An 11,591-nucleotide genomic window follows, 5' to 3' on the forward strand; every position below is an offset into this window, starting at 1 on the left:
CGCGGCCTTGAACTTTTCGTGAGCCATTCAGCGGCCTCCACTTCGTGCTGGCTCAGCCCACAACAATGTACTTGAAGCCACTTCTTGCACGGCCCCTCGTAGCTGAACACCACCACACCGGTCACGATACCATAAGTACCGCCACACAGGCAGGCCGCTTCTCTAGACAAGCATCTTGTCCCTCCGCTTTTCACAGCCATGGCCGAAGCTTTAGGTCTCGCAGCGTCAGTCATCGAAGTCTCCAATGAAGCCTTTGCACTTGGGAAGTATCTCATTGGCATAGTCCAGGACTACCGCAATGCCCCGTATGAGATCAGTCAGATCGCCAGCGAGCTTTTTGTCTACAGCGAGTTGATGGGGCCATTGGCGGAGCATTTGAAGGCTGGCTCGGTCAACTACAGTGCAGGATTTAAGCAGAGTGTTGAAAACATTGCTCGTAATGTGGGTGCAGAAAAATCAACCTGGGTGAAAGAGTACGATTGACCGTGATCGCAGACAATAAAATTGTTCAACGAGCTCGAAGCACTGATGCCGCCAACCAAAGCAGACGGCACCATCGACAAAGGCGTCGGCGCGCGACTAACGTTTGCTTTCAGAAAAGGCAAAATCGCAGAGGTACAGGACAAGGTCTTCCGAATGCGAGACACTTTTCGCTTCATCAAGGAGGGCTACGAAGACCAGATGCGAAGAGCGCAGCCCGTAGGAACCAACGGAATGCTCCATGGCGAGCCTGTCACGCTGTCAGGTCCTGGAAGAGACTCCTCTGGCAACCAAGTCAATTTCTCTGTCACACTTGTCATGCGTCCGGCGCAGTCTTCAACCTATAGTTCTGCACCAATAACAAGAGAGAAGGCGGAAGCTCAACCGCAGCTGCGACGACCGGAAGGCTACCTTCAGGCTCTGCGTCAGAGTCCGTACTTCTCGGCCGGCGTCCTGCTATCCTCGCCTTCCAGCGGTATGACGAGGGCGTACCGTGAGGCGCCGAAAGATCCTGCCGTCGAGAAAATTGCGGCAAGAGAGTGGGCTCGTAGAAAACCCTCTCCCTATGCGGCTGAAAGCGGATACGCTCCTGGGACGGAATACATGACAAAGTCCAGAATGAGCAGAGAGTCGGCAGAAAGTTCGAGCGAGACTGCGGATATCCCAGATGATGCTGAGGCTGCTAGAGATGTCGACGCTCTTCTCGCTAGCGTAAGTATCACACTCATCCATGCATTGAGACCTTAATTACTGACAGTGCGATACCTCAGTGGTTCGGCGGCGACAACGAGCAGTCTACATCAGGTCGGCCTGCACTCACTGTTGTAGAACCCGAGGAGGATGAGCACGAAATCCCTATGCCGTACTCGAGGACGCCACCACGAAGCCCAAAGACCGCAAGGGCGCCTTCTCCAGCCGGGCATTATGTGTCTGGGTCGGACCCGTTTACCTGTGATTCCTGTAATCAAGAGGTGAGCAATAATGAGAGAATTGAATATGATCAAGCTAATAGGATACCAGATCCGAGGAACACGCTTCGAATGTAAGAGATGTACCAACTTTGACGTCTGTAGACACTGCTTTGAAAGCGACAGCGCCATGCTCCGGCTGAATCACCGGCATCCTCTTGCGGCGTTCATGGCTATTCGGCAACATTGACGTACCTCGCCATTCCCCTTCACCTCTACATGGACTAGGGTTGAAGCTGGACAATGTGTTAAACCTTGATTTCTAGAGCTCTTTTTGATGCAGTCGTGTCTCCAGCCATAGAATGATAGATGTGGTATCAATACAGTCATGCCTCAAACTCCATCAAATGCTCGTAAATGCCATGAACTCGCACAAACGCACCAAACATCCCTTCCGCGGACGTGGATCACCATCCTGACCCTTGGTCCACAATGGCGTTGAGTGATTGCATCCCTTGGTCGTTGGCCGTACTGCTAGCCTGACTGGTCGCAGATGAGGCCGATGCAGGCCGTGAGTTGTTTGCCGAATCCGAAGTCGAGCCAGTGAACCCAGCATGTTCGCTGTGCTTCTTGTAGTAGTAGCTGCCCTCCTTTAGTTTAAGCTCCGGACTCAGATTCTCCAGTACAGTCGTCAGGATCCCATTGACTCCCTCCTGATGCTCCCCGTCCCTGTTCCATATCTGTATCAACATGCTGTTGAACCGTACACCCAGACTGATTCCACATATGTCGTCTCGAAACGTCGTCCGGTCGCTCTCCACGGCGTTCTGCAGCTGTTCGCCAATCGCCATCAGGCACACATCCCTCCAGAACTCCACAGCCACCGCTTTGGGCACGCGAAACGTCCACGCCCCTCCACGTGAGTTCCTCGGATCCTCCCACACAGGCTTCACACCCTTGTGGAACAGGTGCACACTGTCCCGAAGCGCGAGCCGGCCGATGTCGAAGTTGTTGAACACGTTCCAGAACTTCTTCACGTCGTCCACCATCGCCAACACCTCCAGCCTGTCCTCGTACGACCCCTCTGCTGCTCCGTTGCTGCCGTTCGACGGTGGTGCGGGCGACTTCTCCTGCCTGTCGTGCCAGAAGTCCCAACTGTGTACGAGTGGTGGAGCGCGGTTCTTCTGGAGTCGTGCTTGGAGGAAGTTGCGCATCTCCGCGCCTCGGGCGGGGGATGTCGTCGCTGCTGCTTCTTCGGAACCCATGGTGGGCAGGCCGGTGACTTTGAGTTGGGGTTGTTCTGGCATGTTGGGCAGCTTTGATATGCTTCGAGATATGGCAGGCTGAACAAAGGGGCTGTATTGGATAAAGGCGGATTGGGTCTCAGCCGGCTAGCCTCTGCTTGATAAAGAATGTAGGAGACACGTAGTGACCAGCAGCGACATGTCTGTGTGATGTTGGAGTGAGGTTGGATCAGGCTGCGCCGCAGCACGAGCGCGCTGTCTGGTCCTGCACTGGTGTGACATTGTTTGCGCTGATGTCTAGCAAACTTGTGACACTTACTTCTGATTGGCCCGGTTATATCCGCAACCTTCTGAGGCAATTCTGACGGTGATGCTTGGATGAAATTGGAGACAGATCATCAGAGAATGTTTCGCTACACCATTAATTGAGTACTACAACGACAATGGCTGCGGCACCAGACGTAAGGAGCCAGGACGCTATGCAGGTCGATTCGGAGGCCAAGACATCGACGCAAACATTCAAGATAGGCACACGAGCATCACTCCTGGCCAAAGTCCAGACGAATGAGGTCGTCAACGCATTGAAGAAAGCATGGCCCGATTACCACTACGAGATTGTGGCCATGACCACGACTGGCGACAATAATCAGAAGACGGCTCTTCACAAGTTCAACGAAAAGGCTTTGTGGACCCAAGAACTCGAAGTCCTCCTCCAGAGTGGCGATCTGGACTTGATAGTGCACAGCTTGAAAGACATGCCCACGCAGCTACCGCATGACCTCGACCTCGGATGTGTGACGAAACGACAAGATCCGAGAGATGCGCTGGTTATCAAGCCCACGCTTGTGGACAAGTACCGCTCGCTGGCAGAGCTTCCCGAAGGCAGTGTCGTTGGGACGTCAAGTCTTCGACGGATAGCGCAGCTGAAGAAACATTACACTCACCTAAAGTTTACCGATGTACGTGGCAACGTGGGTACCCGGCTTGCGAAGCTCGACAATCCAGAGTCTGAATACAGCGCTATCATTCTCGCGGCAGCGGGGCTGGCACGATTAGGCATGGACAGGCGGGTTACGACCTATTTGTCGAAGGATAATGGAGGCATGCTTCATGCAGTCGGTCAAGGTGCACTTGGGATTGAGACTAGAAAGGGTGATCAGCGAGTCAACGATCTTCTGAGCAAGATCTGCTGCGAAAGAACGATGCGGCAAGGTCTGGCTGAACGTAGTCTCATGAGAACGCTCGAAGGCGGCTGTTCGGTACCCATCGGTATCGAAACTGAGTGGGTTTCGAAACGAAGCTTTTCGCCAGAAGGTAGCGGGATTGGCGTCAAGCCTGCCGAGGATTATCACAAGCTTACCGGAGTGGCCGTCAACAGTCCGGAGAACAGCTCGGCGCCGCTGGATGCAGAGGAAGCATTGTCGGATGAGTTGGTCATGCGTGCGATCGTGGTGAGCCTTGACGGGCAGGAAGCGGTAGAAGTGGAAACGCGGAAGCTCCTGAACAGTCGAGAGGATGCGGATCAGTTTGGCTGGGAGGCAGCAAGATTACTCGTGGACAAGGGAGCGAAGGAGATTCTGGAGGCTATCACGCTGAATCGCGGGATCATTCATGAGCAGGGCGACGCCTGAGGAACGTTTCAAGAGCTGGGTTGAGTTTGGCCTCTTATTTAAACAGCTTCGCTGAGGTCAGTCTGTAGGAATGGGGAAAAAATAGCTGATCACGCAACCGGGCTTTTCACAGTAATATAGGACAACACGAAGTATCGGTACCTTTCGATCAAGACATCCACCCATAAGTCCCTCGATTTCAGAATCGAAGCAATACCAGGCATCCGCCATTTGAGCTGGTCGGTGTTCCAATTTCTGACTTCATCTCCCACGATGCGACAGCGCTGTGAAGTAGGCGCCAACGGGGGATGAAGCCTTCTCACTAGGCGGAGTTCTTTCAACAGCGGATAGAAATGGCTGATCATGGTCAGATGCACCAAGAAATTGTCGAGCCGAGCACTTATCCCAGGACGATTGGCGAGCGTAAGATCAACCAGCTCAATATCGTAGAGTGTCATTGTGAAGACCTTGCGTTCGTCGATGGGCCAGCCCAGAGTGTCCCAGGAACGGTAAAGGCGGATGGCACGCTTGTATGCTTTGATGACGCTACTTTCTGCAGGCGTTGGCTGAAGCAGCCAGTCCGTCATCCCCCAGATAAGGTAGCGTATGTCAACTTCAAAATGCTTGATGCAGGACCATCTTCTTCTTACGACACTTCTCAGGTTTCTCTGATCAACTTCTGGGTGTAAGAAGATCCTGTGATCGTACGCTTCCGGCGCATAAAAATCGACCATCCAGCCGAAATCGAAGGTCTCGAATATGTAAGGGAACGTCTCTTGCGCAATCTGGCGACAGACAAAGCGGATGGCAGTCGGGTCCCTCGGTCGCCAGGTCGTTGACACATTGCAGATCTGGTGTGGCAAAGTTGCGTGCTTCACTCTCGCCAACACGATCTCATACACCCACCGTCGACTCTCGACAGGGAGCTTGGTCAAGAACAGGGAAGGCATGGGCTCTGCTGCAGGGGTGTTGCCTTTGCGTGGACTCCTGCCCGTCATAGCACGGTACGCTGAGCTCACGAGCCTAGGAGTGTTCAGCCCTCTATCAGACGGGTTTCGACGCTCACGGTCCTTGCTTGGGTCCTTGTGAGCGCTGAGCCAGTTGGAGATGGTCTTTGGCGCCATATCAGTAGCTTCTTGATGATGATGGTGTTGGAGCGTCTGCAGAACACTTCTCAGCAGGACGAAGTAGCATGAACAGATATCGCTGAACTTGGAAAGAGAGAGAGCTACTGGCCGGGAAGCGAGGCTCATGACCTTCACCCTGACGGTGGGCAAACATTCACGACCTCTATTCAAGACTGGTGGATCGATTTTGGTGACGCATCCATTGTTTGTTGCCATGTTTTGCCCTGAGAGCATTCAGCTCGATACTGGCCATGCAGCTTTACACCAAATTTGAGAAGGCGAGATCAGCACCCTCCTACCCGCCTCGAGCCCGCTTCAACACCCGAAGGTATTGAAGCCTCACGTGCATGAGACGATCATAGTAGCGAGTACTGAGAGGCAGGAAGAAGTTGGAAGTCATGCTCACAGCAATCAGTGCATCAATCTGTTGTACATCTGCCCCCTGCTGTCCTAAGTGCACGTTCTGCCGCTTGCCTGGATCATTTGTGAGCAAGTGCAGAGGCTTGGTCGTTCTGTGCAAGTCTTTCAGTGTCGACACCAGTAATCTCAGGGAATCTCCCACTTCACCTCTTCCGACTTCCATGCTCTTACCTCGTCTCCCTCTATACAGTAACGGGCTGTGGCGTTCTTGATCTCAACATTGGGCATGGAGTCGCCATACACCAGTCGTAGCTCCGCCAGCAGCGGGAAATACAGTCCAAAAAACTTCAGGGCCAGCAGAAACCCGGGTATTGTGTTAGACGGAGTGTCTTCCTCATGCAAGATCTCCGCACCGGTAATCTTCAGAGTTTGGACCTGCCGATCTATCCACGCCCAGCCTGAAATATCCAAGTGCCGAGTAGATGTTGATACTATCTACATACGGGCGAGGTACTGAGTATCTCTCGAACGAACGAGCGAGCAATCGCGCAGCTCTTACTTCGATGATTTTGATGCAGCTCCACCGTTCGGCAACGGCCAGGTCGAGGGTAGATGCAGAGAGAGGTCGAGTAGATAGCGGCATGAAGCTGATGTGGAAGTTGTTGAAGATGTGTCCTCGTGTTTCTTCGGCAATCTTGCGGTTGACCAAGCGAATGGTGGTACGAGGGTGAACCCCTGACGGTGACATCCTTTGGTATGGTCCCGACGGCATTAACAAGCAGGCTCCCTTGATGCCCGCCAGCAAGAAGTCGTAAATACGTGATCGGACGTTAGTAGATATTTCGAGGAACGCCGAATCCGCCCAGAGCAAGGCTCTTTCGGGTCTGGATCTACGGACCTGCTTCGTTGGAGGGACCATGACGTTCTTCCAGTTCTTGAAAATCATCCAGGGCATCTTGAAGCAGCAGCTGCTGTTCGGTATACTGTGTGGTCGAGCTGGTAGATTGTGGGGACCGAATTGTATACCGTGCAGCCGAGCTGGTATACAGTGCGGGCACTACAGGCGAAGTAGTATACCGTGCAGGGGAGAGGATCGCAGCATGGCCACTGGTTTGTTATAGGTCACTGCCAGCGATGAGGCTCGCAGTACTGTGTTTGCCGCGAGTCGGGTGTACGAGTGGAGTTGTGTTTGCCACCAGTGGTTCGCCTGCCCTCACTCCTTTCCGACGGCTCGTGAGCGTGCTGGTCATCCATCAATAACTACCATGCGTGGGAGACTGTGATACAGCCAATTTCAGCTGCTGAATGAGCATAGTGAAGCCCTGCATAGCTGTAAGTACCCTGCATTTACATCTCCAAGCTCAGATCTCACCAACCTTGACCAAGGGAAGTTCCCACTTAAGAGCGCCTGTGTTCCACTCCCGTACCTCATTCCCTGCGATCAGGTAGTGCTCGAAATCATATTGTGTGATCTCACCTGGCACCGGATCACGCTCCACTTGCGATCGCAACTCCGTCAGCAGAGGAAAGTAGTGACAGAACAACGCCAGCCACATGAGAAGATCCGGCGAGTCTGCGCCTTGGAGATTGAAGATGTCCTCAGCTTGAAGTATCGTCAGCAAATCGACGTTGCGATCCTCTGCAGGCCAGCCGAAAGAGTCCCAAATGGCGCTGAGCGGGGTAGCATCGATTTGAGCGTTTGGTGGCGGAGTATCAACAATGCGGCTCTCGACCCACTCCACATTCGCAGACCTGATGAGGTTCGTAGCGAGCGTCTCGAAGTCCTTGATCATGGCCCAGCGGCCGCGGACGAAGTTTTTTTAGACTGGCCATAGACTGTTCCTTGAGGCAGTAGCTCAGATGCTTGCCGATGTCGAATCCACACAGGAGGTACGGGAAGGTTTCTTTGGCGATCTGCTTGTTGGCAAGGCGCAGGGTAAGACGGCCGCGTATCGGTGGAATCCTGCGGTCGCGCCGCTTGAGTGCATCTCCTAGTACCATTTCGTAGATGGTTAGTCTGAGCTCCGATGGTAGATCGAACAGCCGTGCGTGTGCAGGAGAAGACTCATGTGAGGCCAAAGGCATTTCAGCAGGTACAATAGAGCGTACAGTTCGATGCCCCATGTTCAACAAGGTTAGGAGAGCGTATTAGCAGCAAAAGGTGTTAATTGAATGGGCTGGTCTTTTAAGGTAGCAAAGCGTCGGCATTCTTGTCGCCAGTCGTATTGCTTGAAGACCAGCCATGACTGGTGGCACGTCCGCGTCAGCCGCTTCGTAGAGCCCTGTTTGTCAAACGTAGATCGAACCCTGCCGTCATGGCCGCCGCGTGGTACTGACAACGCACGGTGATGCATGCCTCACTTGAATAGCTCAGTCTTCCTCCTTCAGCCTCCTACTCATACCCTCAGGCGCAACCTTCTCCGCTCCACTGCCTACTTTACCCTCAAACCCACCATCCTGCATGAAGAAGTCCGCTTCATCCACAATATCCCACACAATGTCTTCAGCCACCTGCTCCTTGTACCTCTCCCCGATTGGTCTCGCAAGCCGTCCTGGGTTCCAGCCCTTCTTCGCACCAGAAGCGTCGATACCGACCGCGTCCTGCATTGCAACGTCTGGCCCGTCAGCACCAGAAGCCGCAGCAGCGCGCGTGCTGGAGATATGAGCCGGCGGCGCCCAGAAGCCGTTTGCGCCGTCGCCGAAATTCACCTCAGCGATACCACCGAAGAAGCACGAGACTGCTGGGAAGTAGCCCACCAGACCGTCGTCGAAGCCTTCTCTTGCGCCCATGGTCTTGCTTGGGGCAGAAGCTGGAGGCAAGAAAGATAGGAGATTTTCGAATGCAGTGCCGATGAGCTTGCCGTTCTTGTACACGCGAAAAGCGCTGTGTGGCAGAGTTCGGAGTGCTGGTGTCTCGTGGTTAGGACCAGGTGCGGCTTTGATTGCATCCTTGTTGGTCGTGGTGATCTGGTTTGGTAAGGAGCTGAGACTGGTCATGCGGTCGGCATAGCTTTCCATTGGCTTCGTCGCGACGTGGTCGAGCACTTCGAAGTAGCTGTTCCCTTTGTAAGGGACGGGTATGCGGTCGCGTATGATATTCGGGATGTCAGAGCCTGGGTCCAGAGCTTGCGCTGGGTCATCAAAGCCGTCACCGGCATCTACAGCAGGGTTGTAGACTCCACTGACGACTTTCTGATGCAGATTGAGGGAGGGTAGCTGGAGTTCGAGGCCGATCACATCGCCTTCTTTGACGTCCTGATCTTCTGGCGCCAAAGTAATTTGAGGTGGCGCTCCCACTGCGTTCTTGGCAGACTTAGCCTTGGACTTCTTGGGCTGAAAGAATTTGCCAGGCCGGCTGCGGTGCATCGTCTCGAAGCGGATGTCTGTGATGCCGTAGCTGTACCCATCAAAGCCTACAGGAGAGTCCAATGGTGCTTCACGTCGTGCCCATCCGAAGCGGACATATGGTTGCGGGCCATTTGCGGTCGGGTCGGGACCTTCTGGAGGCACTCCTCTGTGGATCTTGACCTCGTAATAGAGCGTCCCTTCTCGTGCGCACACATTCGACCGCACCATCCGCCACCCCTTCTCATTGGCAGTAACAAGCGCATTCGTTGTGAAGTGCATCCACTTGTCGGCGTCTTCGAAGCTTAGCCGCGAGTAATGCGGCGGAGGCGATGTAGTCCGATAGTACTGCTTGTGTGGGAAGAGTGGATCTGCGATGGCTCTGCTATAGCGGTAGCCGCGCTTGTTCTCCGCGAGGTCAATAGGCTTATACAGCTGTCTCTCGCTGTCCGGCATCTCCAGAGGCAGCGGCTCGTGCACGATCATGACATCCTCTTTCGGCAGCTCGAAGTCCTGCGCGCGTGGGGGAGGGATGTTGAACCGCTGTGGTGATGGGTATGCATTGGCGGCGTTGGCCTTCCTCTTACCCAGCACATTGCTTGTGGAGCCATTGACACCGCTCTCCCGCTTCTTCAGCGACTCTTTCTTCTCTCGCTGTTCTCGCTGAATCGGAGTTGATGTTGGAGCTGGCGTCTTGGATGGTGCGCGCGACGCTGGGTTGAGCGGCGATGGCACCACCGGCACATGGCCTTGGTCTGCTGCTGATAGATTGTTGTCCGCCATGGTCCTGGTGCTCCGGTATGAAGCAGTGTCGCGTGTCTTGAGATTGAAACGCGTGCGGTCGTCAGAAGCACTAGCGGCAAGCATAGACCACACCTTATCTGCAACCCTAAATGACCAACCGCAAGACATTCGTTGGCGACCACCGCCATTAACTGAACATTTCGCTCAAGCGCATGGTTTTGCGGAGAGTCACACTCCATGATATACTTGGTTAACAAATATATAGATTGCTGCTCCAACCAGTCTTCCGAGACACACCATGGCCACCACCACCAGCAAGGAGGAATTCCCACTGATAGACCAACTACAAAACGAACTCAACCGGGTGCTGGAAGAAACGGGAAGGCTGTTCGCCGCCTCAGCTCGAGACAGCAAAAACCCACCAGTCGCACAGGCCTCGCGCCTGAAGCAGATTTTGCCGAGTTCTACCAATAGCTTTCACGACGCGCTGGATCAGCTCGAGGATGAATTGCAGATTGCCCAGTTTGTCTTGCGGAGGGACTTGGCTTTGTGCCGCGAGCGCGATGGAATTCCCAAGACGGTGCCTACAGAAGATGCCGCTGCAGCGAAGCCAACGGTGGCCGAAACAGAGCAGCCAAAGCAACCAGACCTGGCTTACGAGTCACAGGAAGCTGAAGATGTGTCCATGATGGATGCTGAGACGGATGCGCCAGCCCATGCTGAAGAATCAACTAAGCCAGAGCCACCAGAAGCCATGCCTTCAGCAGAGGCGCCCACGGATGACACCGCCACCACCAAACCGCCAGATGAACCGACTACCAAAACGGAACCCCCTTCAATCGACGAAAAGCCGTCAGAACCACCACTTCAGATCGACACCCAGAACCAACCGAAGGAGTCCACCACCAAGCCCACCGAACCAGCCGCAGAAGACAAAGAGCCTGACACCGGCACCTTCAGCAACCCCGCCGATCTTGACTCTCTCTTCGGCGGTCCCACCTCCGCCACCATCGACAACGCCCCAGACTTCAATCTAGACTCCGCCAACGACCAAGGCGACTTCGACTTCTCTTTCGGCAACGACGACAATGGAAACGGCGCGGACAACGAGAACTCTCTTTCGGCCTTGTTGCCAGGATTGCATGACTACGCGAACACGCAGCCGGGTGGAAATGCTGATCAGGATTTTTCTGCGCTCTTTGGGAACGATATAGGGAGCGCGGGTGAGGGACAGGGGCAGGGGCAGGATGGAGGAATTGATTTGGATGATTTTATGGATTTTGGTGATTTCGGAGATGGGAGCTTCACAGCGGGGAATGGGGAGGGTGGGAATAATAATAGCGATGACTTTAACTTTTCGTTCGATTGATGGAGCCGCTATCGGTACTTTGGAGCATGAGCATGGTTGGGGCAAGAAGGTTTTCACAGCGCGTGCGCTGGGCGGGAATATTTCGATATTTAGGAACTTAGATTCAGAGATGTAGCGTGAACCTGACCACTACAAGCCATACGATCGTCCCAACCGAAGATGGTTGTCTATGTATCCGAGGTATTATTGTTATTAGGTGAACGTGTTGAAGGAAGTTGTGGTTGCACAGCTGGGATACTGGGCAGACCCCATGTCGACCCGACTCCGCCTTGGCCGGCGAAGGACCAACCAAGAAACATGGGGAGACAAGCATCGCCTTGTTCGACCCACCCTTTCCCGGTGCACGCCGGCGGCAAAATATCTAACGAGAGGCCGGCCACATGTCACGCGGGGTTGGTGATCGA

At 54.2% G+C, this 11,591-nt stretch overlaps 7 protein-coding genes across 7 annotated transcripts; 3 read left to right on the top strand and 4 right to left on the bottom strand.

The window, feature by feature from the left end:
- Positions 1 to 198: 198 nt before the first annotated feature.
- On the top strand, positions 199 to 1,526 carry LTR77_007503 (uncharacterized protein; the record flags this gene model as incomplete). The annotated part of the gene is made up of 3 exons (XM_064804740.1): positions 199 to 441; positions 496 to 1,191; positions 1,251 to 1,526. 3 exons carry the CDS (start codon positions 199 to 201, stop codon positions 1,524 to 1,526), a joined length of 1,215 nt encoding a protein of 404 aa, XP_064657510.1.
- A 329-nt stretch (positions 1,527 to 1,855) lies between these two features.
- LTR77_007504 (uncharacterized protein) lies at positions 1,856 to 2,695 on the bottom strand (the record flags this gene model as incomplete). Its single annotated transcript, XM_064804741.1, has 1 exon — positions 1,856 to 2,695. The coding sequence occupies one exon, from the start codon at positions 2,693 to 2,695 to the stop codon at positions 1,856 to 1,858; it is 840 nt and encodes a 279-aa protein (XP_064657511.1).
- Positions 2,696 to 3,075: 380 nt separating this feature from the next.
- On the top strand, positions 3,076 to 4,263 carry HEM3 (porphobilinogen deaminase; the record flags this gene model as incomplete). Its single annotated transcript, XM_064804742.1, has 2 exons — positions 3,076 to 3,093; positions 3,118 to 4,263. The coding sequence occupies 2 exons, from the start codon at positions 3,076 to 3,078 to the stop codon at positions 4,261 to 4,263; spliced, it is 1,164 nt and encodes a 387-aa protein (XP_064657512.1).
- Positions 4,264 to 4,352: 89 nt separating this feature from the next.
- LTR77_007506 (uncharacterized protein) lies at positions 4,353 to 5,366 on the bottom strand (the record flags this gene model as incomplete). Its single annotated transcript, XM_064804743.1, has 1 exon — positions 4,353 to 5,366. The coding sequence occupies one exon, from the start codon at positions 5,364 to 5,366 to the stop codon at positions 4,353 to 4,355; it is 1,014 nt and encodes a 337-aa protein (XP_064657513.1).
- Positions 5,367 to 6,982: 1,616 nt separating this feature from the next.
- LTR77_007507 (uncharacterized protein) lies at positions 6,983 to 7,522 on the bottom strand (the record flags this gene model as incomplete). The annotated part of the gene is made up of 2 exons (XM_064804744.1): positions 6,983 to 7,059; positions 7,102 to 7,522. 2 exons carry the CDS (start codon positions 7,520 to 7,522, stop codon positions 6,983 to 6,985), a joined length of 498 nt encoding a protein of 165 aa, XP_064657514.1.
- A 577-nt stretch (positions 7,523 to 8,099) lies between these two features.
- ASH2 (transcription factor, contains a PHD finger motif) lies at positions 8,100 to 9,857 on the bottom strand (the record flags this gene model as incomplete). Its single annotated transcript, XM_064804745.1, has 1 exon — positions 8,100 to 9,857. One exon carries the CDS (start codon positions 9,855 to 9,857, stop codon positions 8,100 to 8,102), a length of 1,758 nt encoding a protein of 585 aa, XP_064657515.1.
- A 259-nt stretch (positions 9,858 to 10,116) lies between these two features.
- On the top strand, positions 10,117 to 11,078 carry LTR77_007509 (uncharacterized protein; the record flags this gene model as incomplete). The annotated part of the gene is given in 2 exon segments (XM_064804746.1): positions 10,117 to 11,041; positions 11,053 to 11,078. The coding sequence occupies 2 exon segments, from the start codon at positions 10,117 to 10,119 to the stop codon at positions 11,076 to 11,078; spliced, it is 951 nt and encodes a 316-aa protein (XP_064657516.1).
- Between the last annotated feature and the right edge of the window lie 513 nt (positions 11,079 to 11,591).

The sequence above is a fragment of the Saxophila tyrrhenica genome (genome assembly GCF_035928015.1).
Source record: "Saxophila tyrrhenica strain CCFEE 5935 chromosome Unknown scaffold_11, whole genome shotgun sequence".
Taxonomy (NCBI): domain Eukaryota; kingdom Fungi; phylum Ascomycota; class Dothideomycetes; order Mycosphaerellales; family Extremaceae; genus Saxophila; species Saxophila tyrrhenica.